This window comes from Pseudophryne corroboree, chromosome 1, assembly GCF_028390025.1.
Source record: "Pseudophryne corroboree isolate aPseCor3 chromosome 1, aPseCor3.hap2, whole genome shotgun sequence".
NCBI classification, from domain to species: domain Eukaryota; kingdom Metazoa; phylum Chordata; class Amphibia; order Anura; family Myobatrachidae; genus Pseudophryne; species Pseudophryne corroboree.
The window spans coordinates 316,247,460-316,268,402 of record NC_086444.1 but is presented as its reverse complement, the minus strand read 5'-3'; the positions used below and the strand labels follow the sequence as shown (position 1 = coordinate 316,268,402).

The following is a 20,943-nucleotide window of genomic DNA, read 5'->3' as shown; positions in this document are numbered from 1 at the left end:
TTGGCAATTAAAGATAGTTGATCCTTGGTTGCTTCTGAAGGAAAACGGTTTTCAAGGGCATCTCCCAGTTTTCAATGGCTTTAGCCACCAAGCACACAACCGTAGGTCTAGCTGTGGCACCTGTAAGTGAATATAAAGATTTAAGACAGGTCCTTAAGGGAGGACGCAGTAATTATTGATCTAATGGAACTTTTAATAAAATGTGTCACATGAGCATCCACAGTTGGTGGATTTTCCCATTTTGTACAATCAGCCTTGGGTAATGGATAAAAGGAGCTCAGCCTTTCTGGGACCATAAACTTCTTACTAGGAGTTTTCCATGCCTCATTCATAGCATTCAGAGAAATTATCAGAGTGTGGAAACTCAGCTACTACAAACTTTCTGGTGTTTACACAGAGGATCCATAGATTTTGGGGCTGGTTCAGTATCTTCCACCTGGAGTGAGAATGTTACCACCCTACCTAAAGCAGCTACGTTAAATTTGGACTGTACCACTTCCTCTCCAGAGGTGGAGTCTTCAGAGACCCTAGCCTGATCTGCTGCAGCAGAAGATTACTCAGAATCTGAGAGTGGCGTAAACTGTGAGGATGGCACAGTACGCTTAGTGCCCTGTAATATGTTCTGAAATGCAGCCAATGAAGCAGCCAGACTCTGTATAGAGTTAGATAATAAGTGCAACCAGGGAAGGGGCGGGGGCGTTATGGGCTGATAAACAGGCTGTAACGGCTGTGGGAGCCACAGATGTGGTGCAATATGGTCAGCGATTTTAGTCAGCATGTTAGAAAAAGAGGCCCGTGGAGGCTCTTGTGCTGCAGCTGCGGGAGCTGATGGGCACGGGGGGCACAAAATAAGCATTGGACTGACCATCCTGTAATAAATCCTGAGGTAAAACCTCTATGTTACAGGTCCTACAAGATACAAGAGTAGGTGCTCCAGTCTGTTTAGCTGCCTTACTTTTGTTAGACATAACTGTAAGAAGTGTTCACACACAATATGGTAATGTACAGCGTGTAACTGAGAATAGTATGTGACAATGAGCCTGCACAAATACAATAATTTGCCATGTGTGGCAGAGTAAACCCTGTACACCCCAGTATTCACCGGTTACTGTAATAAAAAGGGTACAGGGAAAGAAATACAGACAGCAGCATTAGCATAATTCACATACAATGCAGAAATACAATTTAACGGCAGTGGGCACTGATATCAATTACCCAGCTATTAGAAGAGAGCTGGTAGGAGCAACGCTGTGTATAACCTGACTCCAAGGAGAGGTACACAGGGACACCAAACCCAGCATTCTCGGAAACCTACAGAGTTCTTGTAATGGCTGCCCAGTGTCTCTGTGAGGAAGGATAGTGAGGGAGGAGCAGCCCAGGGTGGGAAGACCTCAGAGGAATGGCACCCTAGGCTGGGGAAGGGGCCGCTGGGGAAGCGCTGACCTCTCCTTGCTGACACCTACCACTGGTTTCCTGCCCTGTAATAATGATCCCCAGCACCAGCTGTGGTGGTCTAGTCACACAATGGTCTGGGACCACATCAGCACCACCGGTCCATCTAGGATTGCTGCGCCCGTGGGTCCCGCAAGCGGGAACCCATCTTACCCTTGTCCTTCATGATTTCGGGTGTAGTCAGAGGTGCCCCTGAGTGCCTCTGCTACCGAAAGTCCAGGGTCCCGCCGAAAAAACCTAGCCGTGACTGGTGTCATGGCGCCGGTGTGGGTGATGGAGCAGCAGGACTGGCATCCCATGGACTGCCTAGAGCTGCTTGCTCAGTAAATAGTAGAAAAGTAAAAACAGGATTTTAATACCTACCGAAAAATCCTTTTCTCCTAGTCCGTAGAGGATGCTGGGGTCCACTTCAGTACCATGGGGGTATAGACGGTTCCGCAGGAGCCATGGGCACTTTAAGACATTTCCAGAGTGTGAACTGGCTCCTCCCTCTCTGCCCCTCCTCCAGACCTCAGTATAGGAACTGTGCCCAGGGAGACGGACATTTCGAGAAAAGGATTTACTTTTAAATTAACGGTGAGATTCCTACCAGCTCACACTTCAACCATGCCGCACAACATGATATTCAACAAAACACATACCAACAAGCATGAACATTACAGCAACCGTGCTGAAAACGTAACAAAATAACAACTGCAGGTAAAGTACGACCTGGGCTGGGTGCCCAGCATCCTCTACGGACTAGGAGAAAAGGATTTACCTGTAGGTATTAAAATCCTGTTTTCTCATACATCCTAGAGGATGCTGGGGTCCACTTCAGTACCATGGGGTTATACCAAAGCTTCAGTACAGGCGGGAGAGTATGGATGACCCTGCAGCACCGATTGACCAAACCTGAGGTCCTCATCGGCCAAGGTGTCAAACTTGTAAAACTTGGCAAACGTGTTTGCCCCTGACCAAGTAGCTGCTCGGCAAAGTTGTAACAACGAGACCCCCAGGGCAGCCGCCCAGTATGAGCCCACTTTTCTAGTAGAATGGGCATTCACCGAATTCAATCCTGCCGTGGAATGAGCGTGCTGAATCGTACCTCTGATCCAGCGCGCAATGGTCTGCTTAGAAGCAGGACACCCAATCTTGTTGGGATGCATACAGGACAAACAGAGCCTCTGTTTTCCATATCCGAGCTGTTCTTGCGATATAAATTTTCAAAGCTCTGACCACATCCAGAGACTTTGACGCAGCAAAGGTGTCAGTAGCCACTGGCACCACAATAGGTTGGTTTATATGGAAAGAAGAAACCACCTTCGGAAGTAGTTGCTGACGAGTTCTTAACTCAGCCCTATCTTCATGGAAGATCAAGTAAGGACTCTTGTGAGACAAGGCCCCTAACTCAGACACCCTCCTTGCGGATGCCAAGGCCAACAGCATGACCACTTTCCAAGTGAGAAACTTCAACTCTATCTCCTGTAGACGTTCAAACCAATCCGATTGAAGGAACTGCAACACCACATTAAGATCCCATGGTGCCACTGGAGGCACAAATGGAGGTTGGATGTGCAGAACCCTTTCACGAACGTCTGAACTTCTGGAAGGGAGGCCAATTGTTTCTGAAAGAAAACGGACAAGGTCAAAATCTGGACCTTGATTGAACCCAATCTTAGGCCCGCATCCACACCTGCCTGCTGAAAATGGAGAAAACGTCCTAACTGAAACTCTTCCATAGGAGCCTACTTGGATTCACACCAAGACACATTATTTCTCCAAATACGGTGGTAATGTTTAGACGTTACTCCTTTCCTGGCCTGAATCAGAGTGGAAATGACTTCTTTGGGAATACCCTTTCGGGCTAGGATCCAGCACTCAACAGCCATGCCGTCAAACGTAGCCGCGGTAAGTCTTGATACACGCACGGCCCCTGCTGCAGCAGGTCCTCGCGAAGAGGAAGAGTCCGAGGATCTTTTATGAGCAACTCCTGAAGATCTGGATACCAAGCTCTCCTTGGCCAGTCTAGGACAATGAGGATCGCTCGAACCCTTGTTCTCCTTATGATCTTGAGCACTTTTGGAATTAGTGGAAGTGGAGGAAAGACATACACCGACCGAAACACCCACTGGGTCACCAGTGCATCCACTGCTATTGCTTGAGAGTCTCTAGACCTGGAACAATATCTCTGAAGCTTCTTGTTGAGACGAGATGCCATCATGTCTACTTGAGGAACTCCCCAAAGACCTGACACCTCTGCGAAGACTTCTTGGTGGAGGCCCCATTCTCCTGGATGGAGATCGTGTCTGCTGAGGAAGTCTGCTTCCCAGTTGTCCACTCCCGGAATGAAAATTGCCGACAGAGCTCTTGCATGTCTTTCTGCCCAGAGGAGGATCTTTGTCACCTCTGCCATCGCCGCTCTGCTTTTCGTTCCGCCCTGACGGTTTATGTACGCAAATGCTGTTACATTGTCCGACTGGATCTGTACGGGTTGATCTTGAAGAAGATGCCCCGCTTGTAGAAGGCCATTGTAAAAGGCTCTCAACTTCAAAACGTTTATGTGAAGACAGGTTTCCTGATTTGACCATCTTCCTTGGAAGCTTTCTCCCTGTGTGACTGCACCCCAGCCTCGGAGACTAGCATCCGTGGTTACTAGGACCCAGTCCTGAATCCCGAACCTGAGTCCCTCTAGTAGGTGAGAACTGTGTAGCCACCACAGGAGCGAAATTCTGGCTTTGGATGACAGGATTATCTTCCGGTGCATGTGTAGGTGGGATCCGGACCACTTGTCCAACAGGTCCCCCTGGAATACTCTGGCATGGAATCGGCCAAACTGTATGGCCTCGTAGACCGCTACCATCTTCCCCAACACCCGAATGCATTGATGAATCGACACTCTTGTTGGTTTCAGAATTCGTTTGACCATTCTCTGGATTTCCAGAGCCTTTTCTACTGGAAGAAATACCCTCTGTACTTCTGTGTCCAGTATCATCCCCAGAAAGGACAATTGTAACTTTGGAAAACTTATGATCCAACCGTGATGTTGAAGTACCGTCAGGGAGAGTGCCATGTTCTGCACCAACTTTTCCCTGGATCTCGCTTTTATAGGGAGATCTTCCAGGTCAGGAATTATATTGACACCTTGTTGTCGAAGGAGGACCATCATCTCCTGCCATCACCTTGGTGAAAACCCTTGGTGCCGTGGAAGGTCCGAACGGCAACATCTGAAATTGGTAAAGACAATTCTGTATTGCGAATCTCAGATGTGGAGAATAAATGGGAACGTGTAAGTAGGCATCTTTTATGTCTACTGACACCATGATGTCCCCCTCCACCAGACTGGAAACCACTGCCCTCAGGGATTCCATCTTGAACTAGAACCTTTGCAGGAAGAGATTCAGAGTATACAGGTTTAGAATCGGTATAACCGAGCCATCCAGCTTCGGAACCACGAATAGGGTTGCAATAAACCCTTCTCCTTGTTGTAACAAGGGAACCAGGACAAAAACTTGATCCTGACACAATTTTTGTATTGCTGCTGCCACCACTTCCCTGTCTGGGATAGAAGCTGGTAAGGTCGATTTGAAAATACGGCCTGGGGAAATGTCTTGAAACTCCAGTTTGTACCCGTGGGACTCTATTTGTATGACCCACGGGTCTAGGCCAGATTGAACCCAGAACTGACTGAAGAGTTTCAGACGTGCCCCCACCTGAGCAGACTCCCGCAAGGGAGCCGCAGCATCATGCTGAAGATTTGGCAGGAGAAGAGGTTGATTTCTGCTCCTGTGATCCTGGAGACGCTGTGGACTTTATTTCCTTTTCCCCTTTCTTTACCCGCAAAGAAAGGGGAACCTTTACCCTTTTTTGTAATTTTTGGGCCGAAATGACTTCATCTGAGAGTGATGTGTCTTTTTCGCCAGCACAGGAGCAATAGGCAAGAATGTCGACTTACCTGGGGTAGCCGCAGAGACTAAAGCATCCAACCCATCTCCAAATAAGGACTCACCTTAATACGGGAGAGCCTACATATTCCTTTTGGAATCTGCGTCAGCCTTCCATTGGCAAATCCACAACAATGCCCTCCGTGCTGAGATTGCCATGGTAGCGGCTCTTGATCCCAAGAGACCAATATCTTTCATGGTTTCTAGCATGTACGCAATAGCGTCTTTGATATGACCTAACGTTAGGAGTATCTCGTCTCTATCTATTGTGTCAATGTCTAATGACAAGTTTTCTGACCACTTTTCAATAGCACCACTCACTCACGCACAGGCAATGGTAGAAGGCCTGAGTAGTGTCCCATTGGCATCATCAATAGATTACAACGTAGACTCCAATTTGCGTTCTGCCGGCTCCTTAAGTGAAGCCGTCCCAGGCGCAGGGAAAAAACACCTTTTTCCTTTAACCGTGACAGGGCACTGTCTAAAATGGGGGTGACTCCCACCTTTTCCTGTCCTCTGCATGGAAAAAGCTAAGCTGTCTGACTTCTTTTGGGAATCTGAAATTTCTTTTCGGGTTAAACCAGACTCCCTCCAAGAGACTGTTCAGCTCATGAGGTGGAGGGAAAGTTACATTACTTCTTTACTAAAGTAAGCCTGCTCCTGTGGTAAAGGAGGGGGCCCCGTAACTTCTAATACCTCCTTTATAGCTAAAAATAGGATTTTAATACCTACCGGTAAATCCTTTTCTCTTAGTCCGTAGAGGATGCTGGGGATGCTTCAAGAACCATGGGGTATAGACAGGATCCGCAGGAGACATGGGCACACTATAAGACTTTGAATGGGTGTGAACTGGCTCCTCCCCCTATGCCCCTCCTCCAGACTCCAGTTATAGGAACTGTGCCCAGGGAGATGGACATTTCGAGGAAAAGGATTTATTTAATTATTTTAAACTAAGGTGAGATACATACCAGTTCACACCACTAACACGCCATACAACATGGCATTCAACAACAACACATGCAACGGCATGATCAACATTAGTCACAAACTGAACTCAACACAACCTGTGTGTAACTATAACCAATAACTGCAGATACAGCCCGCACTGGGACGGGCGCCCAGCATCCTCTACGTACTAAGAGAAAAGGATTTACCGGTAGGTATTAAAATCCTATTTTCTCATACGTCCTAGAGGATGCTGGGGATGCTTCAAGAACCATGGGGTTTATACCAAAGCTCTAGAACGGGCGGGAGAGTGCGGATGACTCTGCAGCACCGATTGACCAAACAAGAGGTCCTCCTCAGCCAGGGTATCAAACTACCAAGTAACAGCTCGGCAAAGCTGTAATGCCAAGACCCCTCGGGCAGCCGCCCAAGATGAGCCCACCTTTCTGGTATAATGGGCCTTCACCGATTTCGGTAACGGCAATCCTGCCATAGAATGAGCCTGCTGAAACGTATTACAGATCCAACGCGCAATAGTCTGCTTAGAAGCAGGAGCCCCAGTCTTGTTGGGAGCCCACAGGACAAACAGAGACTCTGTTTTCCTAATCTGCGCCGTTCTGGCGACATAGATCTTCAAAGCTCTAACCACATCGAGAGACTTTGACTCCGCCAGGGCGTCAGTAGCCACTGGCACCACAATTGGCTGGTTAACATGAAATGATGAAACCACTTTTGGCAGAAATTGCTGACGAGTTCTCAACTCCACTCTATCAGCATGGAAAATCAAGTAGGGGCTTTTGTGAGACAAAGCCGCCAACTCAGACACTCGCTTTGCAGACGCCAAGGCCAACAACATGACCACTTTCCAAGTAAGGAATTTTAACTCAACCTTGCACAAGGGTTCAAACCAATGTGATTGCAAGAATTGCAACACCACATCAAGGTCCCATGGGGGCACAAAGGGAGGTTGGATGTGCAGCAAGCCTTTTACGAAGGTCTGAACCTCTGGAAGAGAGGCCAATTCCTTTTGAAAAAAGATCGATAAGGCCGAAATCTGTACTTTAATAGAGCCTAACTTTAGGCCCGCCTCCACACCTGCTTGTAGAAAATGGAGCAAACGCCCCAGGTGAAATTCCTCCGTAGGAACCTTCTTGGATTCACACCAAGAGACATATTTTCTCCAAATACGGTGGTAATGCTTTGCCGTTACTTCTTTTCTAGCCTGAAGAAGTGTAGGAATGACTTCACTGGGAATACCCTTTCGGGGTAGGATCTGGCGTTCAACCTCCACGCCGTCAAACGCAGCCGCTGTAAGTCCTGATACACGCACGGCCCCTGTCGTAACAGGTCCTCCCGAAGAGGAAGAGGCCAGGGATCTTCTATGAGCAACTCCCGAAGATCTGGATACCAATCCGGAACAATGAGGATCGCCTGAACCCTTGTTCTTCTTATAATTTTTATCACCTTTGGAATGAGTGGAAGTGGAGGGAACACATAGGCCGACCGAAACACCCACGGTGTCACTAGGGCGTCCACCGCTATCGCTTGAGGGTCCCTTGACCTGGAACAATATCTCTGAAGTTTCTTGATGAGGCGGGACGCCATCATGTCCACTTGAGGAACTCCCCAATGACTTGTCACTTCTGCAAAGACCTCTTGATGAAGACCCCACTCTCCTGGATGGAGATCGTGTCTGCTGAGGAAGTCTGCTTCCCAGTTGTCCACTCCTGGAATGAAGACCGCTGACAGAGCTGGCCTGCTTTTCCGCCCAGCGAAGAATTTTCGTGGCCTCGCCCATCGCCGCTCTGCGTTCCACCTTGGCGGTTTATGTACGCCACTGCTGTCACGTTGTCTGACTGAATCAAGACCGGCAGACCTTGAAGAAAATGTTCTGCTTGCGGTATGCCGTTGTATATGGCTCTTAATTCCAGAATGTCATCGCCGCTCTGCTCTTCGTTCCGCCTTGGCGGTTTATGTATGCCACTGCTGTCACATTGTCTGACTGAATCAAGACCGGCAGACCTCGAAGAAGATGCCGTTGTATATGGCTCTTAATTCCAGAATGTTTATGTGTAGACAAGCTTCCTGGCTTGACCACTTTCCCTGAAAGTTTCTTCCCTGTGTGACTGCTCCCTAGCCTCGGAGGCTTGCATCTGTGGTCACCAGGATCCAGTCCTGAATCCCGAACCTGCGTCCTTCCAGAAGGTGAGAACTGTGCAGCCACCACAGAAGTGAAATTCTGGTCCTGGGAGATAGAATTATTTTCCGGTGCATGTCCAGGTGAGACCCGGACCACTGGTCCAGCAAGTCCCACTGAAACACCCTGGCATGGAACCTGCCATACGGAATGGCCTCGTAGGCCGACACCATCTTCCCCAGCAACCGAGTGCTGCAAAGAACTGACACCTTTGCTGGTTTCAGAATCTGTTTTACCATGTTCTGTATTTCCAGAACTTTTTCCACTGGAAGAAAAACTCTCTGCAATTCTGTATCCAGAATCATACCCAGGAACAACAGCCGTGTCGTTGGATCCAACTGTGATTTTGGCAAATTTAGGAGCCAACCATGTTGTTGCAGAATCGTCAGTGAAAGGGCAACATTCTTCAACAATTGCTCCTTGGACCTCGCCTTTATGAGGAGATCGTCCAAGTACGGGATAATTGTGATTCCCTGCTTGCGCAATAGAACCATCATTTCCGCCATTCCTCTGGTGAAAATCCTCGGAGCCGTGGATAGACCAAACGGCAACGTCTGAAATTGGTAATGACAACCCTGCACCGCAAATCTTAGGTAAGCCTGATGTGGAGGATATATGGGGACATGTAAGTATGCACCATAAAATCCCCCTCCTTCAGACTGGAGATCACTGCTCGCAGAGACTCCATCTTGAACTTGAATCTTTTCAGAAAGAAACTGAGGGATTTTAGGTTTAGAATCGGTCTGACTGAGCCATCCGGCTTCGGGACCACGAACAGGCTCGAATAAAAATCTTCCCCCTGTGGAGACGGGGGTACCGTGACAATCACTTGATTTTGACACAACTTTAGTATCGCAGCGCTTACTATCTCTCTTTCTGGAAGATAAGCTGGCAAGGCCGATTTGAAAAATCGGTGAGGGGGCACGTCTTGAAACTCTAACTTGTACCCCTGGGTTACAATGTCTACTATCCAGGGATCCAGGTCCGAGTGTACCCAGACCTGGCTGAAGAGCTTGAGACGTGCCCCCACTGGTGCGGACTCCCGCGGAGCCCCAGAGTCATGCGGTGGATTTGGTAGAAGCCGGAGAGGACTTCTGCTCCTGGGAACTTGCCACAGCTTGTGACCTTTTTCCCCGACCTCTCCCCCTTGCAGCAAGGAAGGAGGACACACGTCCTTTTTTGAATCTATTGGGCCGAAAGGACTGCATCTGATAGTGAGGCGATTTCTTCTGCTGTGCAGGGACATAAGGTAAAAAGGAAGACTTACCCGCGGTAGTCGTAGACACCAGGTCAGTGAGGCCGTCGCCAAACAAAACCCTACCGTTAAACGGTAGAGCCTCCATCACCTTCTTAGAGTCAGCATCAGCATTCCATTGATGTAACCACAACGCTCTCCTTGCAGAGACCGCCATGGCATTGGCCCTTGAACCCAAAAGGCCAATATCCCTTACAGCTTCTTTTAAATATGCTGCAGCGTCCCTGATGTGACCCCGAGTCAAAAGTACACCATCGCTGTCTAGGGAATCTACCTCAGATGACAAGTTATCTGCCCACTTTTCAATAGCGCTACTCACCCATGCCGCAGCAACGGCAGGCCTGAGTAGCGACCCTGTAGTGACATAAATGGATTTTAGTGTATTTTCCTGCTTACGATCCGCAGGATCCTTTAGGGCTGCCGTGTCAGGGGACGGAAGCGCCACCTTTTTGGATAGACGCGCTAAAGCTTTGTCTACCGTGGGGATTGACTCCCACCTTTCCCTGTCCCCAGAGGGGAACGGATATGCCACTGGAATTATTTTGGGAACCTGAATCTTTTTGTCCGGATTTTCCCAAGCCATTTCAAAAAGTGTGTTCAGTTCATGAGAGGGAGGAAACGTTACGTCAGGTTTCTTTCCTTTAAACATACAGACCCTTGTATCAGGGACAGCAGGGTCCTCAGTAATATGTAGTACGTCCTTTATCGCCACAATCATGTACCGAATACTCTTAGCCAGTTTTGGATGTAATCTGGCACCACTATAGTCGACACTGGAATCAGAGTCCGTGTCGGTATCTGTATCTACTATCTGGGTAAATGCACGTTTCTGCGACCCCGAAGGGGTCTGGGTCTGTGACAAAGCATCGTCCATGGATTTTCTCCATGTTTGGTTCTTAAACTCAGATTTATCAAATCTCTTAGTCAATTTTGTCACATTTTCATTTAAAACACTCAACATATTCACCCAATCATCCGTCGGCGGTGCCGACACAGCCACTCTCACAGTATTTTCTGTCCCCACTCCAGCCTCCTCCTGGGAAGAGCATTCCGCCTCAGACATGTCGATACACACGTACCGACAGCCACAAGCACACTGGGGCTATAGGAGACAGACCAACAATAAAGCCTGCAAAAGGGACACAGAGAGAGATCTGCCCTACATGGCGCGCTTCAGTCCCGCTCAAAATAGTGATTATACTAGAGGGGGTCCCTGAACTAGTGCCCGGAGCACTGTTACTATACATGCCAGTCTGATCTGAGGTCTCATGCTGCCGAGGGCGCCCCCCCTGTGCCCTGCAGTGCCGTGATAAGCGTGGGAGCATGGCGCGCAGCGCGGCCGCTGCGCGGTACCTCTTTTGCCGTCATTGAAGTCTTCTGTCTTCTCATACTCACCCGGCTTCTATCTTCCGGCTTTTGTGAGGGGGCGACGGCGCGGCTCTGGAAACAAGCAGCTAGGCGTACCGTAGTGATCGAACCCTCTGGAGCTAATGGTGTCCAGTAGCCTAAGAAGCAGAGCCCTTGAACTCTTAAGAAGTAGGTCTGCTTCTCTCCCCTCACTTCCGCGATGCATGGAGCCTGTAGCCTGTCTCCCTAAAAATAACAAACCTAAATAAAGTATTTTTCTGAGAAACTCAGGAGAGCTCCTCAGTGTGCATCCAGTCTCACTGGGCACAGAATCCAACTGGAGTCTGGAGGAGGGGCATAGGGGGAGGAGCCAGTTCACACCCATTCAAAGTCTTATAGTGTGCCCATGTCTCCTGCGGATCCCGTCTACACCCCATGGTTCTTGAAGCATCCCCAGCTTCCTCTAGGACGTATGAGAAATGAGGGTTTTGAATGTTTTTCGCTAACTTATGGACCTATTACCCTGGAATCACTAGTGTCGACACAGGAATAAGCGTCCGTGTCGGTATCAGTTCATACTACTTTATTTGACCCAGAGGGGTCCCCTGTGGATGAAAGGCAGAACTATTAAAAATCACTTCTTCAACAGATTATTTTCAGTTTTCTGCACGAGACTCAGACTTATCCAATCTCTTACTGATATGATTTACACTATCACGTAAATCTTTCACCCAGTCAGGCTCTTGGTGTCACATTACAACTCTGTGTCCCTAACATGGCTCCCACAGAGGGAGAGCTCCCTGCCTCAGACATGTCACACACCTGCACAATCACAGCGCAGACACTCCGGGGCTATAGGGGACAGACCCACAGTAAAATCTGTCAGAGGGACACAGAAAAACATTGCCAGTCCACAACTCAGCGCTTAAATCCAAAATCCCTGTGTCGTGTACTTTGTACACAGAGACTTTCCGCTCTATATATATATTGTCAATAATAGGTTATAATACCACAATATACACTTTCCCCCCCTTTTTGCACTCTGATACTAAAATCATAAGTTGAGAGGAGGATCAGCGTTTCTTCCCTTGCTTTTTGCTGGAAGAAAATGGCGCTGAGCAGTGTGCTGCCTGCCTGAGGAAGCCCCGCCCCTTGCAATGGCGCGTTTTTCCTCTGCAAACATGAGGTAATATTTATACTGGCGGGGGTGTAGGATTGTGCCACGGCCCAATATGCTACCTTTTTGCCAGTCAGAGTAGGTTTTCATGCTGCCCAGGGCACCCCTCACCCCCCCCCCCCCCGCGCCCTACACCCTGCTGTGCGCTGTGTATGGATAGCATGTCCGCGCAGCGTTCCCACTCACTGCGCGGTACCTTGAGCCGTCACAATAACCGGAGGTCCCTCTGCAGATCTCCGGTAATAATACTCACGCGTCTTCTGACTTCTGGCTCTGTTAGGGGGGTGACGACGTGCTGTGGGAGTGAGCGAATAGCCGCAGCTAGTGTTCAGTACCCTTCAGGAGCTAATGGTGTCCTCTCAGCAAGAAGCAGAGCCATGAAACTCTTTAGGAAGCTGGTTCCTACTTCTTCCCCCTAAGTCCCAAGAAGCAGGGAGACTGTTGCCAGCAGTCTCCCTGAAAATAAAAAACCTAACAAAGTCTTTTCAGTGAAACTCAGTAGAGCTCCACTGGAGTGTGACGAGTCTGCCTGAGCACATTTTCTAAACTGAGGTCTGGAGGAGGGGCATAGAGGAAGGAGCCAGTTTACACTCTAGAAAAGTCTTAAAGTGCCCATGGCTCCTGCGGAACCGTCTATACCCCCATGGTACTGAAGTGGACCCCAGCATCCTCTAGGACGTATGAGAAAAGTAAAAACAACATTTTAAAAGTTTTGGCTGCATCATGCAGCCTCACTGTTCACTGGTGACCAGCTCTTGCTGGCACCAAACAAAGAACTGAAGAGCCTGAGCTGCGGACGTGGTATGAGCGGAGAGGGACCCATTGGATCCTGAGAGGCTCAAAAGCTTTGCTGATCGGTGCGGATCTCGGTCTCCAACAAGCATACCCTAAGGTAAAACAGACTTCCATGGTGGCTTGCAAATACAGCCACTCATGAGTGACTACATATGCGGAGCCAATCACATTCTGTCCCTTGCCTTAGAGGAAGATTCCAACGTGGGCCTATTACAATATTGATAATGGGGGTCATTCCGAGTTGTTCGCTCGTTATTTTTTTGTCGCAACGGAGCGATTAGTCGCTAATGCGCATGCGCAATGTCCGCAGTGCGACTGCGCCAAGTAAATTTGTTATGCAGTTAGGTATTTTACTCACGGCATTACGAGGTTTTTTCTTCGTTCTGGTGATCGTAATGAGATTGACAGGAAGTGGGTGTTTCTGGGCGGAAACTATCCGTTTTATGTGTGTGTGCGAAAAAACGCTACCGTTTCTGGGAAAAACGCGGAAGTGGCTGGAGAAACGGAGGAGTGTCTGGCCGAACGCTGGGTGTGTTTGTGACGTCAAACCAGGAACGAAACTGACTGAACTGATCGCAGATGCCGAGTAAGTGTGGAGCTACTCAGAAACTGCTAAGAAGTGTCTATTCGCAATTTTGCTAATCTATCGTTCGCAAGTTTGATAAGCTAAGATTCACTCCCAGTAGGCGGCGGCTTAGCGTGTGCAAAGCTGCTAAAAGCAGCTTGCGAGCGAACAACTCGGAATGAGGGCCAATGTTTGTGTACATGACCATCTGGGCCAGTTCAACATCACTAGTTTTTATCTTCATTTGAACCTGTGGAAGCTTGTTACCAGGGGAACAGATAAATTGGAATGTAATAGAATCTGCTACTTAGTTCTCTACCCCTGGTATGAACTACTGAGATTACTAAAACATTTTGTTCTATGCAGCATATTATCCTGGTAGTTTTCTTCATCAAGGATGTTCTTGGTTTCTCCCTGATATTTGTTGTATACCACCAAGCTGTCATTTAATATTGGTCTCAGTTCAGGCACATTTACTGGTAGCTTTCATTTCTTCTGTATCCAAACCCCTTAAAATGATACTAAAGGGCATGACCATTTTTCACCAGTATCCACAACACTGATATTATCTTTTATTTACAAGGCGCCTTGCAGCACAGTACAAGGTAGTAAACATAAAATACTGCAAAATAACAGTAACAGAGCATAAAACACAATATACAACAGGCAACCATAAGTACAAAACAATATTACAAGTCAGTTTTCATCAATAGAGGATGCTGTACCCAATGATGAACAAGCAAATAGTGTCAAATGGTGCTATGATAAAAACCCATTATGAAAAATCCCACAGGGAAATTGTAATATGACTGTGGATTTTTTTGTGTGTGCAATTTTCGTGTGGGCTTCTTTCATGTGCGAACTTTTCTGGTTACCATTTGTGATATATGAGTTTTTGTCCCGTGTGGGATTTTTTCTTTTTACCGTCTCAGAAGGGTGGAACACTTATGACATGGACAGTACTAGGGGAAGCATAGGATGAAAGATAAGTTTCAGGGGCTGTATCGGCAGTCTTAACCATCAAAAGTACAAGATGATGTGGAAAGCAAAAACAAAAATGTTTATGTGTTAATGTGAAGTAAGTTACCTAATGAATTCCAATTCAGTCTTCTATATCCAGATCTAAAAACCTTTAAAAGGTCGTGAATGTGGTTATTAAGCAGCTGTGTTTCGGCTTCATTCAAAGACTCCATCAGTTTCGCATAAGAACCCAGAATTTGTTTCATGTCATCGATGTACCTATAAAAGTGTTTACATTATCACAAATTGTCTGACCAATTTTAAAAGTCTAAGGGGTATATTCAATTAAAGTCGGATCCATTCCGACATGTATTTGTCAGAATGGATCCGACAACCCCAATTCAATCCCATCTTAATTCGACTTTTTCAAGTCGAATTTAGATGGGACACAGAGGAGGAGAAGGGGGGGGGGGGGGGGCATGCTGGAGCCAGGTGGAAGCTGCCGTGAGGTCGGGCGGGTGAGTGACATCCAGCTGCAGCGCTACTGTAGCGCTGATCTCCCTTTATGCCCGCCGACTGTCCCCCATCTCCCTGTGGCTCGCCCCCCCTCGCCTCCTCTGGGTCCGCATCTCAGTCCGACATCATTTTGATGTCAGACGGAGATGGTCGAAAAAGGGGGCCAAAACCTGTCGGACTTGGCCCCATTTCGACACAAGCACGTGGATCGGCAGCTATTTAGGGAAATATTGAATAGGTCGAATCAGGATTCGACCTTAAAAAGTCGAAAACTGACGTCTTTTCGACAGCCGGCAGTTTTCGACTTCAATTGAATATACCCCTAAATGTGGGGCAAAGGATACAATTTCACTTTCTGAAAATCATTTGTGTTTATCTACTGTAATTAACCAGGTCCCCAAAGAAAAAAACAATGACATGTAAACTAGTCAATAACATTCTCACATACTACATAAAGATGTTGATATTTAATGGTAACCTCATTAACAACCATTAATGTTGAAGAGAAATATGAAGAGATATACAGTACAGGTAACCTATGCCTTCTTTCCCACAGAATCCAATGACCAGGATACAGTTATTCTTAAACATTACAGATACCTGTGTGTTAGTAAGCAACATCATTCAAGTATCACACATATGACCGGCAGTGTGGCTGTTTATGGAGTAAGCTTTGCCATTAACTAAAATTAGACAATAATGATAAATTCATTAGTGGTAAAGTACCTAAAGTGACATATACAGTAGATATCAGTGACGTGCGGTGGGGTGAGGCAGATGAGGCAGAGACTTTCCTGCCATACTAACGTTTAAACCAGAGTTTTGACTGTATAAAATATATGAAAATAATAAGAATTAACTTACCGATAATTCTATTTCTCGTAGTCCGTAGTGGATGCTGGGGACTCCGTCAGGACCATGGGGAATAGCGGCTCCGCAGGAGACAGGGCACAAAAGTAAAAGCTTTAGGATCAGGTGGTGTGCACTGGCTCCTCCCCCATGACCCTCCTCCAAGCCTCAGTTAGGATACTGTGCCCGGACGAGCGTACACAATAAGGAAGGATTTTGAATCCCGGGTAAGACTCATACCAGCCACACCAATCACACTGTACAACCTGTGATCTGAACCCAGTTAACAGCATGACAACAGCGGAGCCTCTGAAAAGATGGCTCACAACAATAATAACCCGATTTTTGTAACAATAACTATGTACAAGTATTGCAGACAATCCGCACTTGGGATGGGCGCCCAGCATCCACTACGGACTACGAGAAATAGAATTATCGGTAAGTAAATTCTTATTTTCTCTGACGTCCTAAGTGGATGCTGGGGACTCCGTCAGGACCATGGGGATTATACCAAAGCTCCCAAACGGGCGGGAGAGTGCGGATGACTCTGCAGCACCGAGTGAGAGAACTCCAGGTCCTCCTCAGCCAGGGTGTGCCCCTGACCAAGTAGCAGCTCGGCAAAGTTGTAAAGCCGAGACCCCTCGGGCAGCCGCCCAAGATGAGCCCACCTTCCTTGTGGAATGGGCATTTACATATTTTGGCTGTGGCAGGCCTGCCACAGAATGTGCAAGCTGAATTGTACTACACATCCAACTAGCAATCGTCTGCTTAGAAGCAAGAGCACCCAGTTTGTTGGGTGCATACAGGATAACAGCAAGTCAGTTTTCCTGACTCCAGCCGTCCTGGAAACCTATATTTTCAGGGCCCTGACAACATCTAGCAACTTGGAGTCCTCCAAGTCCCTAGTAGCCGCAGGTACCACAATAAGCTGGTTCAGGTGAAACGCTGACACCACCTTAGGGAGAAACTGGGGACGAGTCCGCAGCTCTGCCCTGTCCGAATGGACAATCAGATATGGGCTTTTGTGAGACAAAGCCGCCAATTCTGACACTCGCCTGGCCGAGGCCAGGGCCAACATCATGGTCACTTTCCATGTGAGATATTTCAAATCCACAGATTTGAGCGGTTTAAACCAATGTGATTTGAGGAATCCCAGAACTACGTTGAGATCCCACAGTGCCACTGGAGGCACAAAAGGGGGTTGTATATGCAGTACTCCCTTGACAAACTTCTGGACTTCAGGAACTGAAGCCAATTCTTTCTGGAAGAAAATCGACAGGGCCGAAATTTGAACCTTAATGGACCCCAATTTGAGGCCCATAGACACTCCTGTTTGCAGGAAATGCAGGAATCGACCGAGTTGAAATTTCTTCGTGGGGCCTTCCTGGCCTCACACCACGCAACATATTTTCGCCACATGTGGTGATAATGTTGTGCGGTCACCTCCTTCCTGGCTTTGACCAGGGTAGGAATGACCTCTTCCGGAATGCCTTTTTCCCTTAGGATCCGGCGTTCAACCGCCATGCCGTCAAACGCAGCCGCGGTAAGTCTTGGAACAGACATGGTACTTGCTGAAGCAAGTCCCTTCTTAGCGGCAGAGGCCATGAGTCCTCTGTGAGCATCTCTTGAAGTTCCGGGTACCAAGTCCTTCTTGGCCAATCCGGAGCCACGAGTATAGTTCTTACTCCTCTACGTCTTATAATTCTCAGTACCTTAGGTATGAGAAGCAGAGGAGAGAACACATACACCGACTGGTACACCCACGGTGTTACCAGAACGTCCACAGCTATTGCCTGAGGGTCTCTTGACCTGGCGCAATACCTGTCCAGTTTTTTGTTCAGGCGGGACGCCATCATGTCCACCTTTGGTCTTTCCCAACGGTTCACAATCATGTGGAAGACTTCCCGATGAAGTCCCCACTCTCCCGGGTGGAGGTCGTGCTGAGGAAGTCTGCTTCCCAGTTGTCCACTCCCGGAATGAACACTGCTGACAGTGCTATCACATGATTTTCCGCCCAGCGAAGAATCCTTGCAGTTTCTGCCATTGTCCTCCTGCTTCTTGTGCCGCCCTGTCTGTTTACGTGGGCGACTGCCGTGATGTTGTCCCACTGGATCAATACCGGCTGACCTTGAAGCAGAGGTCTTGCTAAGCTTAGAGCATTGTAAATTGCTCTTAGCTCCAGTATATTTATGTGGAGAGAAGTCTCCAGACTTGATCACACTCCCTGGAAATTTTTTCCTTGTGTGACTGCTCCCCAGCCTTTCAGGCTGGCATCCGTGGTCACCAGGACCCAGTCCTGAATGCCGAATCTGTGGCCCTTTAGTAGATGAGCACTCTGCAGCCACCACAGAAGAGACACCCTTGTCCTTGGAGACAGGGTTATCCGCTGATGCATCTGAAGATGCGATCCGGACCATTTTTCCAGCAGATCCCACTGAAAAGTTCTTGCGTGAAATCTGCCGAATGGAATCGCTTCGTAAGAAGCCACCATTTTTCCCAGGACCCTTGTGCAATGATGCACTGACACTTTTCCTGGTTTTAGGAGGTTCCTGACTAGCTCGGATAACTCCCTGGCTTTCTCCTCCGGGAGAAACACCTTTTTCTGGACTGTGTCCAGAATCATCCCTAGGAACAGCAGACGTGTCGTCGGAGACAGCTGCGATTTTGGAATATTTAGAATCCACCCGTGCTGTCGTAGAACTACTTGAGATAGTGCTACTCCGACCTCCAACTGTTCTCTGGACCTTGCCCTTATCAGGAGATTGTCCAAGTAAGGGATAATTAAGACGCCTTTTCTTTGAAGAAGAATCATCATTTCGGCCATTACCTTGGTAAAGACCCGGGGTGCCGTGGACAATCCAAACGGCAGCGTCTGAAACTGATAGTGACAGTTTTGTACCACGAACCTGAGGTACCCTTGGTGAGAAGGGCAAATTGGGACATGGAGGTAAGCATCCTTGATGTCCAGGGACACCATATAGTCCCCTTCTTCCTGGTTCGCTGTCACTGCTCTGAGTGACTCCATCTTGATTTGAACCTTTGTATGTAAGTGTTCAAATATTTCAGATTTAGAATAGGTCTCACCGAGCCGTCTGGCTTCAGTACCACAATATAGTGTGGAATAATACCCCTTTCCTTGTTGTAGGAGGGGTACTTTGATTATCACCTGCTGGGAATACAGCTTGTGAATTGTTTCCAATACTGCCTCCCTGTCGGAGGGAGACGTTGGTAAAGCAAACTTCAGGAACCTGCGAGGGGGAGACGTCTCGAATTTCCAATCTGTACCCCTGGGATACTACTTGTAGGATCCAGGGGTCCACTTGCGAGTGAGCCCACTGCGTGCTGAAACTCTTGAGACGACCCCCCACCGCACCTGTTTGTACGGCCCCAGCGTCATGCTGAGGACTTGGCAGAAGCGGTGGAAGGCTTCTGTTCCTGGGAATGGGCTGCCTGCTGCAGTCTTCTTCCCTTACCTCTATCCCTGGGCAGATATGACTGGCCTTTTGCCCGCTTGCCCTTATGGGGACGAAAGGACTGAGGCTGAAAAGACGATGTCTTTTTCTGCTGAGATGTGACTTGGGGTAAAAAAGGTGGATTTTCCAGCTGTTGCCGTGGCCACCAGGTCCGATGGACCGACCCCAAATAACTCCTCCCCTTTATACGGCAATACTTCCATGTGCCGTTTGGAATCTGCATCACCTGACCACTGTCGTGTCCATAAACATCTTCTGGCAGATATGGACATCGCACTTACTCTTGATGCCAGAGTGCAAATATCCCTCTGTGCATCTCGCATATATAGAAATGCATCCTTTAAATGCTCTATAGTCAATAAAATACTGTCCCTGTCAAGGGTATCAATATTTCCAGTCAGGGAATCCGACCAAGCCACCCCAGCGCTGCCCATCCAGGCTGAGGCGATCGCTGGTCGCAGTATAACACCAGTATGTGTGTATATACTTTTTAAGATATTTTCCAGCCTCCTATCAGTTGGCTCCTTGAGGGCGGCCGTATCTGATAAGCGTGTGAGCGCCTTATCCACCCTAAGGGGTGTTTCCCAACGCGCCATAACTTCTGGCGGGAAAGGGTATACCGCCAATAATTTTCTATCGGGGGAAACCCACGCATCATCACACACTTCATTTAATTTATCTGATTCAGGAAAAACCACATGTAGTTTTTTCACACTCCACATAATACCCTTTTTTGTGGTACTTGTAGTATCAGAAATATGTAACATCTCCTTCATTGCCCTTAACAAGTAACGTGTGGCCCTAAAGGAAAATACGTTTGTTTCTTCACCGTCGACACTGGAGTCAGTGTCCGTGTCTGTGTCGACCGACTGAGGTAAAAGGACGTTTTAACGCCCCTGACGGTGTTTTAGACGTCTGGACAGGTACTAATTGGTTTGCCGGCCGTCTCATGTCGTCAACCGACCTTGCAGCGTGTTGACATTATCACGTAATTCCTTAAATAAGCCTTCCATTCCGGTGTCGACTCCCTAGAGAGTGACATCACCATTACAGGCAATTGCTCCGCCTCCTCACCAACATCGTCCTCATACATGTCGACACACACGTACCGACACACAGCACACACACAGGGAATGCTCTGATAGAGGACAGGACCCCACTAGCCCTTTGGGGAGACAGAGGGAGAGTTTGCCAGCACACACCAAAAACGCTATATTATACAGGGACAACCTTTATATAAGTGTTTTTCCCTTATAGCATTTTAATATATATAGTCATATCGCCAAATAAGTGCCCCCCCTCTCTGTTTTAACCCTGTTTCTGTAGTGCAGTGCAGGGGAGAGCCTGGGAGCCTTCCCACCAGCATTTCTGTGAGGGAAAATGGCGCTGTGTGCTGAGGAGAATAGGCCCCGCCCCCTTTTCGGCGGGCTTCTTCTCCCGTTTTTCTGAGACCTGGCAGGGGTTAAATACATCCATATAGCCCCCAGGG

At 48.1% G+C, this 20,943-nt stretch overlaps 1 protein-coding gene across 2 annotated transcripts in view; it reads right to left on the bottom strand.

Annotated features, from left to right (window-relative positions):
- DNAH10 (dynein axonemal heavy chain 10) overlaps window positions 1-20,943 on the bottom strand; it is a 712,041-nt gene that overhangs the window by 346,246 nt on the left and 344,852 nt on the right. For both annotated transcript variants that reach the window (XM_063964569.1, XM_063964570.1), the window contains one exon: window positions 14,744-14,895. In XM_063964569.1, coding sequence (XP_063820639.1) covers window positions 14,744-14,895 — 152 coding nt within the window. The remainder of the gene's footprint in view (window positions 1-14,743; window positions 14,896-20,943) is intronic.